General features: G+C 44.6%; 1 protein-coding gene across 1 annotated transcript in view; it reads right to left on the bottom strand.

Annotated features, from left to right (window-relative positions):
• The window catches only part of LOC144174470 (cytochrome P450 2A9-like), a 33,957-nt gene extending 23,598 nt beyond the window's left edge, over window positions 1-10,359 (bottom strand). Inside the window, exons 1-2 of the mRNA XM_077703187.1 lie at window positions 10,222-10,359; window positions 5,155-5,384 (exon numbers count right to left, since the gene is read on the bottom strand). Coding sequence (XP_077559313.1) covers window positions 5,155-5,384; window positions 10,222-10,257 — 266 coding nt within the window. The 5' untranslated portion in view covers window positions 10,258-10,359. The remainder of the gene's footprint in view (window positions 1-5,154; window positions 5,385-10,221) is intronic.
• Window positions 10,360-17,085: the final 6,726 nt, after the last annotated feature.

Below are 17,085 nucleotides of genomic sequence, written 5' to 3'. Positions count from 1 at the left end.
CGTCCGTCCACAATCGTTTTAATGCGTACCATTCTTTGCCCACACCAAATACCGTGTAACCCCCTTCATTTCCACAAAAATACCCGCCGCGGTGGCTCTGTGGCTAAGGCGTTGCGCTGCTGAGCACAAGGTCGCGGGTTCGATTCCCGGCCGCGGCGGCCGCTTTTCTGATGGAGGCGAAACGCAAAAACGCCCGTGTGTACGAGATTTCGGCGCACGTTAAAGATCCCCAGGTGGTCAAAATTAATCCGGAGCCCTCCAATACGGCGCGCCTCGTCGCCTGCGTTGCATCGGCGCGTTAAATCCAACAATCAATCAATCAATCAATCAATCAATTTCCACAAAAATACCGATTTCGCGGGAGTTCCACCTGTAATCGCTATAATATAGCGTAAATGGAGATAACTGGTCGCACAAAATTTCTGAAAAACTAAAAAATAAAGAAAAGTAATCACCGAAACTGGCAAACCACGTGACACCCTGCATTTCCACAGTAATGAGGATTTCGGGAAATTTCCACCTGTAATCGTTATATAGGCTAAATGGAGATAATTAGTCGAACAAAATTTATAAATGTAAAAAATAAAAAAATGTAAAATAATTGCGGAAACTAGCGAAGCGTGTAACACCCTGCAATTCCACAATAAGGCAGATTTCGCGAGTTACAAATGTAACCGTTATAATAGCGCAAATGGAAATAATTGGTCGAACGATATTTTGAAAACCTATAAAATAAGAAAAATATTAAGCAATTAAGGAAAATGGGAAACCGTATAACTGCCTTCATTTCCACAATAATGGAGATTTCGCCAATGTTCCATTTGTAACTAAAGCAGCGTCAATTGAGATAATTCGTCGGACAGGTTTTATAAAACCAAAAAAATTGGCTGTAAAAACTCACACTGAGGACAAGCGGCATAGGACTGCTACGCGTTAGTAGATAATTGTTTGAATTTCTGCAGAAATTTTTTAGTACCCTGGAGTGTCGCCATGGTACAGTATTTTGCGTCTCCGCCGCCTCCCCCCTCCGCCCGGGCGTCTCGTGGCGGGCCGCCCCTCGTCCCGAAATCACGCATCCTCGCAGGAATCGCCTGCCTGGCAGGCAGCCAGACAGGCAGGTAGTTTACTGGCGAGCGGGAAGTCTTTTGCGCGCAAGAGAGCCTGAGCGCCCAACATCTTTTTTGGTTCCACCAAATGTCTAGGCACGCACGCGCGCGTGCACCCATGTTTTCGCACAATGAGGCAAATAATTTTGCATTTAAATAAATTGATTGGTCTGCTACGCTTTTAATGTACCCCTTGTTTCAACGGCGCTTTAGCTTTAACACGAAACCATTAGCACTGCTAAAAGTCGAAAACAGTCCCGCGTCGGCGTCAACCTCTGACTATCAAGCGTGGCTGGTGGCGTTTAAAGCGATTTCCTTCTCCTTATCTTTCATATGCTAACGTACCAGTTAGAAAGAAAGAACGGCTTTAATGACTCATTGGACGTCGTGTACAGGACGGCATTGGATAGGGAACCACCGGAGATAGAAACTTCCTAAATGGCACTTCAGCGACAGGTGAGAGCGGTTGGGCTCTACGAAAGATAATAGCTGAGTGAAGTCACAAGCAGCAGTAATTATCCCTCCCAGAGAGAGGGAAAATGAACTTTAAATAAATATAGGAAAAGTTTCAGAGAGGAGTCCTCATTCAAGGGGTAGAGTCGACAGTCGTTTCCATCAAGAGAAACTGATCTTCCACGTCGGAGCTGGCCAAGGCTTTCTCCCAAATTTTTATGAAAACGTGCAGGTTGGGTGGATCTAGGGTGAGGTCGCGGGTTCGATTCCCGGCCGCGGCGGTCGCTTTTCTGATGGAGGCGAAAAGCAAAAACGCCCGTGTGTTCGAGATTTCGGCGCACGTTAAAGGTCCCTAGGTGGTCAAAATTAATCCGGAGCCCTCCACTACGGCGCGCCTCATCGCCTGCGTTGCGTCGGCGCGTTAAACCCTAAAATCAATCAAATCAATGGATCTAGGGTGGACTTGTCGCAGCCGCCTACTGTGTGTATGAGATTCCCAGGCTCACCACAGAAGCGACGAAATGGAGAGAATTGTGTCCCGTCAAAAACGTGAAGACTGGTGATGTGTGGGAAGGTGTTAATCCGCAGTGCACGGAATAATCTTTCCTGGTTATTCGCTAGCGATTTGTGCGGGAAGGAATACGTTCTACGGGAGAGCCTATAGTGCTAATTAATTTCCATCAGCGCTGGCTAAGCGGGTCAAATGTCCAGCCACGAGGTTGGTGATCTTGTCTGCTGGCGATGCCAGTATCAGCTGGTGCCCATACAATCCTGGCTGGTCTCGTTGGTGGTCTCTGCTTGTTCATTCGAAGTGTTGTAACATGCAATAGACTGTTGGCAAAGTTGCGCCACGCCTGATAAGAGTCTGTTATGAGACTTTTGGCGGTCCTTTGGCTAAGCGCACGTGCTATCGCCTTTTCCTCAGCTTGGAAGGGGCTGTGTTCGGGGGTTGAGATGCTACACCTGTGGAAGGCTGCACAACGGTAGCACGAAGAAAGAGAAGGTATCGGAGAATGCTATCGGGTGTCCTTCACATCAACCAGTTGATCGTTCCTTTTTTTTTTCTTTCAGTTTAGTTGCTTCCTAGTCTTACCTCATATATATACACATTTTGAGAACCTTTTGGTGAATATACGACATGCATTAGGCAATTAGTTTTTAACTTCATTGCGAGATGTAAATCTTACGCGAGAAATAACATAAGAGCGTAATATAAAAAAGGCCTTTTATAGCATTCAGGTGGTCGACGCATAACTTTCCGGCTATTTTGTGCGTAACTAAATTTCCTGATTGGTCGAGAAAGAGAACGCTGCAAAATTTACAAATGCCAAGAACCCCAAATCTGTCATGCTTGGTCCAACCCTCTAATCCGCCTTAACTGACCCACTAATTCCTCTAATCCATATTAATCAACTCCGCAGTCCCACTAATTCACATTAGTTCATTCACTCATCTCACTAAACAACCCTAGTCTACCCGCTAATCCGCGTTAATCGACTTAAATCCATGCATCGAAATTCTATCGCATTTACTTTAAAAGGGAAAATGAGGAGGCCCCAATTTTTTTTTCGATTCTCATGTTCTCCTGTGGCAGTAACCAGAGGACACAACGGCACTGTACAAAAAAAAGTGATGGTGACGTAGAGAACTGTGAGTGTTTGTGTCTCAGTGCTGTTTTTATATAAGTGCCCACTCAAACCAAATTAAGTGTAAGATACGGATTTATTGTTGATGGTGTCCCTGAAGGCCTTCGCAAGCGGACACGAATGCATTCGAATTACCAACATGAAAACTTCACACGATTTTAAACACACTGCAGATAGAAACCATAAAGAATACCCCATGATATGTTGCCACGGAATATGCATTCTAACTTAAGTTATTGTAAATGCAAAAAGATAATTTGGGGAGATGGGCTATACCTAAAGCAAACTAATAGTGTATACGGACTTTACATTAAATTTAGGGTAATAATAAGATGAGAACCTTTTGGGCTTTGGGAACTGCAGACTAAGCAAAATATTGCGTGTGCCGTCTGGCGAATGGTAAAAATATTTTCGGATGCAAGGTAGGGTGCCGGGATGGAAAACTAGAAATCACAGTTTTGAGGCCCCGGAACCGGTTCGGAACGGTTCCTTCAATTCGTTCCGGTTCGGGTTCAGTTCCAAAATGGCGGAAAAAATACGGTTCCGGTTCAGTTCCGGTTCCGGGCAAAAATTCGGGTTCGGTTCCGGTTTTCGGTTCGGTTCCGGCTCCGGTTCGACACCCTGATATAAGCATATAATCTACGGCTGAATAAACCTATTTGCATTGCGTTCCAGAAGGCTGCCTTGTCTCGTTCGTCGTTCATCGTCGCGAGACGATACAGTACGCAGACCTACATTTAAGGCTTAAAGGTTAGCGTGATGGGCGATTCCATAGCGACGATTGCGATTTCAACGAAGCAAGAAAAAGCAGAAAATAAATCTAACCGTCGTATCTGTTGATGGTGGCTTTATGAATAGTCGCAAGGACAACACAAAGTCTGGGCGAGAAAGTAGGTCGTAAATCGTCGCCACTTCATCTGTTTTTCTAATATCTCGTCATTGTTTAAATTTTGCTTCGCAATTGCGTGACTGCCCTTGGGAACAGCAACATTTTGAATTTTTGTTTGTAGTTTGATTTGACTGTCGTTTTAAACTACGAAATGTTTTCTTTTATTTCAGTGATAATTCAACTCTTCGAACCGGTTCGCCAACCGGTTCGTCGGTACTTCGTGTTTTGAACCGGAACTGAACCGGAACGAAATGATTTCGATTGAACCAGAACGATCACCGAACCGGTATTTCTTTTCGGTTCGACACACTGATATATATATATATATATATATATATATATATATATATATATATATAATAAGAAAAATATATATAATAAGAATATAATAATATAATAATAATAATATAATAATATAATAATATATATAATAAGAATAATAATAAGAATATAATAAGAAATAAGAATTGGCAGTCAAGAAAACCTGGGAACCTGGTCGACCACTCTCGACATGTCGTAGACGCTCGAGTCACGGCCCAGGGGTTAAAAAGAAAGTCCCCTTCACCCCGAGTAGTCCGAGTGGCGCTGGCTACCACCCCCAAGCGCAGGAAACAAAAACACCTGAACATAAATACCCCAGAAAGTGGAGGCTAAAGTAGCCCCGCCGGTAGCGTAGTGGTTATCGCACCAGACCGGTATTCTGGAGGTCGTGGGTTCGGATCCCACCTGGCGGGCATTTTTTCTCCAATTTCTTATTTTCCAAATTTTTTATCTTGACTAACTACATCCTCCCCTTTGCTTTCCCAGGTTTTCTTGACTGCCAATTCTTACTTCTGTCTTATTTTCAACGAGCCCCTCATTTCCTATTCTGATTCGCTATATATATATATATATATATATATATATTGTGTGTGCGCGTGTGTGTGTGTGTGCGCGCGCGTGCGTGCGTGTAGTTCTGTGTTGTGCAGTTTGTCTTTGCTGCCCACCCGCTTTCCCAAAGGGAATTGAAGCAACCTGTTCATGCTTTGGACCCCACAGGAAAGGCTTACAAAACACGTACCTGATTATGGGGCCATACTGGTCACTCAGCTCTTTAAAGGCAATATGCCAGGGCTTCCTAATAAACGGAATGTAGCCGAGTAATGGCACACCCCATGGTCCAGGTGGAAGACGTGAATTCTTCTTTTCGCATTTTGCCCGAGAGCAGCGTAGTCGGGTAATCAGTGCAGCAATAATTATCGTCAATCCAGCGGTAATCAACGGGAAATTTATTGCCAAAACGGAAACCACCTGCAAGTGGAGAATGTGGCGTCAAACACACTTGAACAACTAAGGTTATATACAACAAACCAATGTAAAAAGAGTCACATCTCTAAAATCAAACAGGATACAATAAATTACGAATCAGATAGTACTTATTCACACTTTTTGTTGTTGACTGAAGGAAAAAGCAATTTTTTTTTCGATGTGAGAGGTGTCTGAAATTTTCTCCGCATATTGTATATATGTAATAAGAGCTAGGCCTGCAAAGTGAATATCTCATAGAACACTTAAAAAAGTTTTGTGAGAGCTGCACATTTTGACGCGCGATATAAAGTAGTGGCCACGAGTGTTGGGTGGTGACTCCCTTGAAATATAAACCTTGAGACTGCAGGAAAGATTATAATTCCCAAGCTGGCCTAAACAACATAGTTATTAACGTGCTAACAACGCACTCCTTAGTGTCAAATCTCGGAACGAACATTTAAGAAATCACACGCTGACTGCTTATAATTTTAACGTAAAATATTTCACTAGTACGTACTTCAAAACAGCGAAACTTTTAAATAACGATAGTTTTATTTAATGCCATGCCATATTAACAATGCCTAAGTACTACGAACTCATATTTTAAACAATCGCTGCAACCGGAGCCGTAGGCTACCAGACGAAACGGCAAAGCACCGTAAGCGGAGTACTTGAGAGAGGAAAAAAGGGAAGCGGAGGAGGAGCAAAAAATATATATATAAATGAAGGGTGGGTGGCCTTTTTACACGACGGCGCTTCAGGTTTTCGGGGTGCCATGGAGCGCGGATTCATGCTCAGAGGTTATCGGACCGTAGGTTCAGAAAACCTGGTACAATGTCGGAGGACGAAAATTAAACGCAGAAAGGAACTGTTTTTTTTTTTTTTTTCGCCCATCGTTTTCGGATGCTGCAGACAGGGTAGAAGTCGGGCTTATACCAGCGTGAAAATGTGATATAAACGCAAGTCGGATATGTTTTTTTTTTTTTTTCATCCGCGACTTGCATTAGCTCTGTCGAAGGCGGTTGCATATCAGCACAACGTGCAGGTAGCAATAACCTCCGGCGTCAATCGGCTTGCTATCTCCAAATGTTCGAAACAGGAAAAGGGTGGTTGCTTATCTGCATGCGGTTCTAATCCCAACAACTTATCGCGCCTAAGGTTTCAAGGGCAGTTGTGATTATCATGTGAGTGCAAACGGAACGCATGAACTAAAGAGTGCCTATTTCTTTTATTTTCTGTACGTGTGGAAGTTAATGGAGAGAAGGAAGCGCGGGCTGTTTAAAAAGGCCGAATCCATCTTCTTTATGTCTGTTTTTTTTTTGTGTGTGTGGACCATGAAACGATACGTCAGCTGCACCGGTTGATCAGAGGACCCACCAAAAAACTGCACCATAAACGGTATTGGGCTTAGGATCACCGCATTTTAAGTGGCACGCGTAGTATGCATTAGGTTCCATGGGAGGCCTGTCGGTGGCCAGGAAAACCCGCGTTTTATTCGCACATAAGTGGTTACATTGCAAGCGGGCTGCGCCGTAATTTGCTGTCTTAAATTTCGCGATTTTCACTACAACGACCTTTCAGAATAACGAGCAATTTGCAGTGGTGTCCTGAAGTTCGCTATACCGAGATTTCGCTGTGAACGGTCGTCATCATCAGTTGTGAAAGGGAAATATTAATTAGCTTAATCCTTGGAACCAACATCAAACCCAAAATGTCGCGACGACAATTATCGTCGCGACCGTCAATAATGGTGCCTTAATAATGGTGCCAATAATGGTGCAAACATTGCACCGCCAATAATGGTGCCTTAAGGCGCCATTATTGGCGGTGCAATGTTTCTTTGACGAAAACTGAATACATGAAGAAATGCTTTTCGAGGAAGAGTAAGAGAAACGTGCCATAGAGGAAAGCTCACCGTAGAACGCGCATTCTAAGCATAATGTTTGCCTTATCACGGAAGCTGCACCAATGTTTGAAAGTGCACTTTCTGACGCGCTACTTATGAAATCACCTTGCACGAAGCCGCTCTTCAGGGTCATGCGCATATGTGCGTTAATAACGCCCATGCGCATAATCCTAATAAGCTGGATTCGCCCGTCTTTTTCTTCTCTTTTCTCTCGTAATTGACAGTATATACAGTGACTATCCCAAAATGTGCCTTCGGAATTTGAACTTTGTGAGCAGTACTCGCTGCGGTGGTCTTTTGATGATTCCAAGTTTGACGGGAATAAGAAGCAGTGATTTATTTCATCCTAGTACTTGTTTACTGTGTATTTTACTGTAACAAGGCGGACAAATATGGCCGCTATTTGTCTTTTGCAAACAATTTCAACTGAAGTTGAACCGTTGAAACTGAAGCGGCACAAAAGCCAGAAAGAACGACCCCGTTGTGATATCAGCTCTACCGAATTCTCAAAATATTAAATTCAGATTATCAAATTCCAATTTCAAATGATATGAAATTATAGTTTTAGTTTTAATTGAAAATGAAATTTTTATACCATTTGACTTGGCTGGGTCTAGCGACTGTTCTTTCCTAAGCCCGTTCTACATGGTACGAAGTTACCTGCGAATTCATAGCTGCGGCGCCCCTCTTGCGACAGAACAACATAATTTCATAGCTTCCGCAGCAACGAAATTTGGTCGTATTGCCGCATGACAAGTGCCACAACGTCTAATTCGAAGGTAAATTCGCACCATGTGGAACAGGCTTTAGGAGGAAGTGTGTTATTTGTCACTTAAATTCTACGATGGAAAGACTAAAGCTAAATGCGATCGGATTCTTTGTCGAGGACTATAATGGCATCAAATGTCAGCTCTATTTTCCGTAATATCTACTATTTCTATAGGTGTGTCTATTTAGAATGTATAAAAGAACAGTGTGTTGCCTGGTTGACTCTAGTTGACCGTCCCTAACACTTCGGGATATTTTCCAGTAGTCTGCAGTAACAGCAATGATAGGAGCATGGAGTGTTTGGAAATTGTGTTTGCAAAATTTGCTTTAATGTGACCCCGTTCCCGGAATAACAATGTCACTTTCCAAATAACCGCACGCCGACAGCGTTCTTTTATGTGCGCTACGTTTTTAAAATTTATCTATTTCTAGTAACCCCTATTTCTGCACTAGAGCGTAACGTAAAGAAAAAAGGGGTGTTATACAGCTTCTTTTTTTACCAGAGTAGAACGATGCAAGCGATTCAGTAAAACATTACAGTAGTTCGGGCCCGATCATTGACTAATTGCATGATGTACGCATTCCATGTTGAATTTTCGTTGAACCACTGTTCAACGCAAACTTTTGCTCTCTTGGCGTGCAGATCGGGGTACCTTCAAACGTTATTGTTATCTTTGTGATTGTTTTTTTGTTTGTTTGTTTCTGGCTACAGGTGTTAACTACGACATATCTTTTCTTTACTATTCGACCTGTATTTTTCGAACAAATATTTCTGAGGCAGTTTTCCCACGTTACATTGGTACGACAGTTTCTGGCTCCAATTTTTCTATTTTTAATTTCCTATATTGCAGGACTAGTGTAGGACTTGGCGACCTTTATTTTCTGGTTCTAAGACACCTCAAATACCAAAAACTGGTCATACATATTCCAGTAGAAGTGCAGACTATTCTGCGAATGCCAGATAAGTCTGGTTGGACGCATTCGCTTCCATAAATAAGGGCACCAAGTCGAAATAATTTCGTGTTTTATTACTTACCTGAAGTTTCGTGCCACGATCTATCGATTGTAGTGGATCAGGCAGTCGTGTTTCCAAAACAACCGCAAGCCCTGATTTGCAACTTTCTGCCAACTATCTCTACTGTCCCACTAAATGGCTGAAACCCTCATTGAACTGAAAACGACTTCAGAAGCCTCGCTGATTATATACAATAGGTTTTGCCGCAACAGAAACAATTTGTAGTAATCTTCACGCATTCAGTGCAGGCCGCTTGGGACCTTCGAAAAAGAATTGCGCCCACCTCCCCGCGAGGGCAACCCTGTGTAGATGCGACGCATCGTGGGGTTCACTTGGTGTTTCCGTTGGATTGATTCTGAAATAGCGTGAAACGTGTCGGGAACGCGTATGATTATTATGTTTTATGATTATTATTATTATGTTTTATTGGCCAATCTTGGTCAATCTGTCTAAGTGGTATGCTTGGGGCTTCGCTGTCGCAACGACTTTTACTCCATCATTGTTGCTGTAAGTAGGAGCTTCTTTTCTTTTATTGCAAGTGTTAATCATTGCCCCATCATGCGTTGTATCAGTAGCATCTTGACGTAGTTTGAATGAGTCAAGGATATAAAGCGCGTTCGTAGCTTTTGATTCTGTCTCGGTTTTGTGGCGCAGTGGGAAGAGCACCATGTACCTCGCGTTCCGCCCACAGGGTCGTGGGATCGAAACCGGCCGCCACTAACTATTTTTTATATAGTGTAGGGGGAGGGGTGTCGCATCTAAAATACTATATTGAGTATTCTTGTCCACACGAAGGCCACCCTCCTCCTGTTATGCGTGAAGATACTTATGGCTCGAAGGACGTCGAATCCTACACAGCAACAGGCGGACATGCCGACACGCCTGCCTCTCATAATGCAGCATCTCCCTTTATTTCCCCTGGACCGTATTAACAAATTAGTCATCGACAAAGACCGTCGGCAGAGTGAAGTGCTTGCACAACGGGGGTCTAACCTCCCGGGCGGGGCTTACTCGACGGAACTGGGTGAAACTTGAAAATACTTGATGGAATACTTGATAGACTTTTTGCACTTGACGCAACTTCAACTTCTATATACTTGAAAAAGAAAACAGAATCAAAAGTGCACACAAAACAGAAATATAGTACTTACGCTGGAGAAGAACGTCTGCACACAATCAAGCGCCATGAAATTTTGTTAGTGCCCTCGTCTCGTCGTCTCATGCGCACAAACAGTTGAATAATGAGCCAGCTTTTTCTTCACTGCAGAAGTGCCCAGGTAGACCCTTTCTCCTGCACTCATTATATAACCTTGCAGCGCTATCAAGCTACTAAGGTCGCTGCAGGCATGCACGAGATTATTCACGCAAGGGCGGCTTCACCGTGCTTACATTATCTTTCGGCCACACTGCTCACGCCAGCTGTGTGGGCAGCCGTTATGATCCATAAACCCTCAACAAAAGCCGTGTAAACAACTTGCCCAACATCATGTTTTATTGGTATACGTTGCTCATCACACCCGAATAAAAGAAACCCTATACGGCCCTAGTTACCTAAGCTCTGCAAGTTGGTCCATAATTATGAACAAACTTGCCCAGCACCCCATTTTATTGGTACACCTTATTTAACACCCCCAAATGAAATTAAATCTGTACGGCCGCAGTTACCTAAGCGCATAACCTTTCTGTTATCGAAAAAAAGTGAAGCACGGTATGTTGTCGTTACTGATTTTTCTCTTCCCATTTAAAGGTACCAGAGCTGCAGCCATTAACGATGTAGGTAAAGCAAATTGCTAAGAGTAGAAAATAATACCCACATGCAGAAAACATTTTTAATGTGTCTAGGAATGTGCTTTCATCCGCCTGCTCGGGTACTAAGGAACATGTGGATATATCTTCACATTTATAAATTCTCCCCACATCAAACTGGAATGCAATCCGGGGGGAGGAGGAAAAAAGTGTCTGAACTTAACAAGGCCTTTTAGAGCACACGTGACGCCCTAACTACATTACCAGACAGTCGTCTGATAAGCGCCAGACAGTCGTATGACAGTCGTCTGATATCTAACTAGATAACTAGACAGACGTCTAATAAGCAGTTGAAAAACATGACGTGCACAGTCGAGCACCGGCAAATCGAAGGCAGCGGTGTTTAACCGGCCCGTATTTGCGAACCCGCGCCATCCATCCGACAAGCGTACAATCATATTGGAAATATTTGAGATAAAGGCTAGAAGAATCTAGGTAAACATCAAGCGAAATACAATCCTTTTGCTTCATACAAGATTGCCGGGTGAGGCCATACACCGGCTTAAACAAGCGGGCGCTCCGCTTTTACAATAGGAGAAGATATAACGTGAGTAGGCCAGGGAAAAAATATAAGCGTAACAACTATAACGTGCTTTGCGGAAATATGTTATTCATAAAGCTTGCCCGTATACATAAAAAATAGGGCAATGAAAGTACCAGCACAAATCGAAAGATGCTGAGCTTTATATACAAGCACAGGAAAATTCCGTGGAAAACCCGGTGCAGGGACGGTTCATTGGGAACCTTCAAGGCCTGGATAGTGGATAATTAAAGCTCAGGTAAATAAAGCGATGTAACTACAGGCGCCTGAATACCTCACGTGGAACAGGGCTTTTGCAATGGCCGTAGTCACGGTAGTAAATTTCAAATCATATTTGGGTAGCTGTCTGTGGCTGTCTGTGGATTGCTCGTCTCCATTTCTGAATACTGCAAACCCTCCCGAGCACCCTCTATTAGGAGACAGAGTAAACCACTGAAGCTCGTGATGACACCTGGTCTAGACAGAAAAAAAAAAAGCAAGGAAACGGGTGGAGAGTAGCAGCGAGAGCGTACATGAGAAGTTGCCCGGAAGAAGCGGGCAAGCGGGCTCAGGAGGGCAAAAGAAGGCAAATGGGCTCAGAAAGGTAAAGCAAAAAAAACGGCGACTGTTAGCGTAGCGTTTTATCAGCGTTTGATTGCCGATTTTTCAGTAATTAAAGCATCTTTCGGCACCGAATCAACAAAAAAATGTCTATGGGAAGATCTTTCATTTGAGACCAACTTAGAGGTTGCCTTCGGCGTCCCTTTAAATATTGCTACGGTGCAATGGAGCTAACTTTCATTGAAACTGCAGATCAATTCTCAAGACGCGCTATTCTTTAGTCCATAAAAAAAACGCCAAGACTTGGCGCAAGCACTTTACAATGTTGGTGCTTTCCGAACTGCCTTCTTGGTTTTCCCGTATATAAACGCCACGAGCTAGCCCTTGTTAGCGTCGTTATTTTATGAGAAGCTCCGTATTAATCACTGTCCAAGCCTCCGCTCATTATCCGCTGTTTTGTGCGCTAATTAACGATTCAACAGCACCCCCAAAAACTGGGCATTTTGCAGCTTGGCAGCCAAGAACGCATTATTCCCTGCGTTGTATTCCACTCAGTCGCACAGAGAAGAAATTACGATGTGTTTCCCCCAGTAACACAGGGCTTAAAGGGAACAAGTTGCGTAACACTGCGACGTTCCTATTACAAACGAGGGATAAAAGAGAATTACGCGGGCATAAAACATGCTTTCTTCTTCTTCCCCTGTGGCAGCTGAGTTTCAATTTCGGAAAGGATTTACGTTCGCTTCGAAGACACAACTTGTCGTGTTGCAAAGACGTGTGCACCTCCCAGCAAGTGGTGTCCGCGTTGCCTTGGTCTCGGCGTCAGTAACTGGCGAATTTCATTTGCTACGCACTCGCTGTTTAGGGTGTGAGTGCGGAGCCCTTAAGGGTCCAGCCTTCGCATCGTAGCTCATCCCCGGTCACGGTATCTAGCCACCGCAGTTACGCTGCATCACGCACACAATCAGAGTCACGTGGCGTCACGCAAGAGGCTTCGAAAAGACCCGCTCGCCCCTCAATTCAGCCCTCCGGGCAAAGTTAAAAGGATAGCTGAACGAGACGTTTATATAGGCAGAACCGTTCGAAACACCTGTAACCCCTGGCACTGGTAATACATTATCCCCATTATTTAGCGCAAAGCAAACTGAAGGTACAGGTCCATGCAGAAGTAAACGGAGCACGGAAGCGGTGGCCGAACTGCATCGCTGCGCCGCGTATGGGCGCCGACGGGAACCAAAGAGCGCCGGTCGAAGAGTGCGTTCGCACTGCACCCGCCGCCCTATCTGATATGTGTAATCGCCGCTCTGCTGGCGTGTCATACTGGGCGTGACGGTCTTCAAAAGGCCGCGCTGGGTTGCATCGCCGCTCGCAAGCAGCGGCGGCGACCGAATCCGCCGCGGCTGAACTAGATGAAGCTATGCTACGCGCGCTCGGAAACGTGCCTTGTTGCGCGCTCTAAAGAGCGGCATAAAATTGTAGGCCGCTGCGGTTTGCCATAGCATGTGTTTGCGACATAAGTAATCGTAATCCGACGACAATATTTTCCTGGGAAATACAGAAAGCACATTCGCAGAAATGTCTCTATTTCGAAAAAGAAAACATCCCGCTCGTAACTCAGCCTTTTTTTTATTTTGGGTTTCTCCCAAGTTATTGCTACCACTCAGTTCAGGTCTTTTCGGAAGAAAGGAAACTGCAAAACGCCCATGCGGTGGAAATTTTATGCGGTGAAGAACGCACTAAAGAATATATACAATCATTGTCTTCTATTACAGCGTGCCTCATGGGGCGCTTATTTTATTGTCGCATTAAAACCGACGTTGTCTTTTTTAACGATCACCCTCTACTAGTTAAGAAAAAGTTGCAGCTTTGAATTAAACCCTTTGGCGCTGCTATGTCGATGGTAATTAGCCGATGCTTCAACACGCGCCATTAAAAACATTCAAGGCCCTTCCACTACGTGAAGGATGGCCAGCGGATTTGTAGTGCGTATTGTTAGAGTCATCGTAGCGGCTCACTGTCATATAATTTATTTCTGATAGTTCGGGTAAAACAACAGTTACGGCTGTTTTATGTAACCAAAACTCCCCCCGTAGATGACCATCAGCAGACAGTAATGCTGTATCGTTTACACCCTCACTGTCAACTCAATAACACCAAATTTTGAGACGTTTTCTGTAATCATACTGTATCTGTAAATGGCTATGCTTCACTACTCAACAGGCAATGTGAGAAAGCCAGCTTACAAGAACCGAGTTTACCCCGATTTTTAGATTCGAAGCAGCTTATGGTCGCGCCTGTTCCCTCCGCCGTTGTGCGGCGTCCACACCCCCACTGCGCTTGCGCTTCCTCCACCCTTTCCTCTCCTCTCCTTGTCTCATCTCCTCTCCTCTCCGACACTCCTCTCCTCTCCGGCATTCCTCCTCTCCTCTCCGAAGCTCCCCTCCTCTCCGGGATTGCGCAACGAATGGCAACACCTGCGGCTCCGCGCGCGATAATGCGAAGCAGCTTAGGGTTAAAGGTGCGACGGTAGCCGCTGCATACTGCGGAACTACGGAATGGGAACTTGCGTTGACCCCATGGCTGCTTGGCATACTACTCAGGGTTCCCCTACGGGAAGATGGTGAAATTTTTTTGTTAGTTGACTTCACATTTGCGGACAAATGCGTTGCTAGAAAGCACTTATGCAGGTGAAATAAAAGCCCTTTCTAAATTATGGAGGTCCTAGTACCTTTTTTGGTGTTTTTATAAGGTTTATTCATTTGTTCATACTGGAAACTGGTTTTTTCGTGGCAGGAAAACCTGCCCCGGAAGGAGCGTGACGAGATACCATAGCACTCCGCTGTTAAAAAACACCTTGTCTAACCGTCTAGCATCGTGAAAGTAGTTGAAATCCGGTTCGTATTCTGGAGGGTGCGTGACCAATAATGGGCAACGCCCGGATCTTGACTGTCCGACTCATTTACGTCTTCAATACGTGAAAATAATTTGCATGTTTTGAAACAAAAATTGCATAAAGGGTTCTTACATGAATAATTTAGATGAAAGTAATTTACACGTTACAAAATAAAGTTATGTACAATTCACATGATCAATAACAAATGAAGGCGCCTTTTACCCTAATGACGTCATGAATCCTGAGGGGCAGTGAGGCGAACCCTCAGCGTGCCCTGGCTTCTGGCGGAGGGCTTCCCATTCCACCTTTAGAGCCAGTCACAAATAGTCTGCGTTCGCCGCGGTGAGTTAGAAATGAGCGAAGTTATACTTCCTTTGCCCGCTAATGTTCTCTATGGGGTGCAAATCGCCCCATTCGGAGGTCACTCAAACAGCCGCCCACCGCGCTCTTCCAGTAGCCGCTAAACGGCTTGGAAAGTGCGGAAGGTGCTTGGATCATGTTGTAAGATGTAGCACCCCTCTTTGAAGGCCCCGTTCAGGGCGTTAGGGATAAGCTCGTTGTCGGTGACATGGCAGGATGCGGACGAGTTGAAAAGGCGTGGAAACCTAATGAGAAGGCCAAGGCAGTCCCTCGTTATGGGCCCCCACGCCTTTACGGAACACCGACCGCTGCTAAACACCTGGGACACATACTCGATCTAGGATAGAATCGTCTTAACAGCTGATTGTCATATATTTTGTTTCTGTATAGTTTTGATAAAACAAGAGAATGAGAGGGCCAAGGCGGTCCCTCGTTATTGGCCCCCACGAATTTACGGAACACCGACCGCTGCTAAACACCTGGGACACATACTCGATCTAGGATAGAATCGTCTTAACAGCTGATTGTCATGTATTTTGTTTCTGTATAGTTTTGATAAAATAAGAGAGACAGCCGTTTTCAGTAACCAAACTTCCTCCGTGAAAATTTCTGTCCTACTCCGATTTTCTTGAGCATCCAAAACGGGGAAACCGAGAAATATCCAGCTTCGCCGTAAAACAGATGAAATCCTGTTGCCATTTGGAGGGAAATGATACTTCCAATGGTCTATAAATTGGTTAGTCTAAAATTTGTGGGCGGAAATTCGGTCCTCAACGTAAATCTATTGGCTGCATGACGAAGCTCGCGTGAGCTCCGAAGAGCAGAACCTCGACTGTCGGCTGCAAAAGAATCTAGCCCGTCCCGGAACATGGAATGGCAGTACGCTGTCCTTCACATCCGCACCCTTTTCAAGGGGCAAATATCTCAAAGTTGCCTCCCAGGGGGCAGAGAACGCTTGCGCATTGTGTGCTTCCAACAGATTGCGAAAGGAGCAAGGAGCTAAAACAGCGCCACAAGTGCACAAAGGAGCTGCACTACGCCCTCCTTCACATTTGCAGCCAAGGTATATGGAGCTATCACCCAAAACCGGCTTCAAAGTTGCGCGCTCAAGTCCTAATAACTTGAATGATTGGGTCGTAAATAATTTATAAGACCCCATTCTGAGCCGCTGAAGCACCACCCACAGCAGACGATGCCCTAGAAATTAAAGGGACTCATACGGGCGGAAAGGATTGCGATACGCAAGGAAAGCCAACGGTAACAAACAAGGGCGCCTGCAAAAGCTGGCCTCTGCTTCTAGGGGACGTCGTGAGTGTTCATAAACCCCATTGCGACGTCACAAACTTGTGGCAGTGCGGAAACATAATGATCAAAAATGTCAAAAACAAAAAAAAAGATATGCCGATCCCCTAAAACTACAGATAATAAATTAGAAAAAAAAAGCATTTAAAATTAGTTATGGGAACGTAATGGTAAGCTTTATCATGCGCCGTCCGTAAATATCCAAACCAATATTATCCAGAACCATCAAGACTTGGGACGTTGTCCATTTCTGTTCCCGCCCCTTCACAAATATTGACCAAATTGAAACAACTATCCCTTTGCTACAGAGTCAGGCAAATACTTTTTAACAGCGGAGATGTTCTAGGGCTGCGCTTTACGACAGTCAGGTGTAGTATCGCGTCGCGCTCCTTCCGCTGCCTACACCCCCCCCCCCCCGCCCCCACACACACACACACACAAAGAAAAAACGGATCCCAGTGAGGGAAAAAATTATAAAAACATAAAAGTGGTCCAACGGCCTTCATATTTTATAGAAGACGGCTTATATTTCCCCTAAAGTAATGTCTGATAACAATGCATTTGTGCTTAGAG

This window comes from Haemaphysalis longicornis, unplaced genomic scaffold (genome assembly GCF_048455015.1).
Source record: "Haemaphysalis longicornis isolate Haplotype H1 unplaced genomic scaffold, Haemaphysalis longicornis Haplotype H1 scaffold_3, whole genome shotgun sequence".
NCBI classification, from domain to species: Eukaryota; Metazoa; Arthropoda; class Arachnida; order Ixodida; family Ixodidae; genus Haemaphysalis; species Haemaphysalis longicornis.
This window is presented reverse-complemented; position numbering and strand designations above follow the sequence as displayed.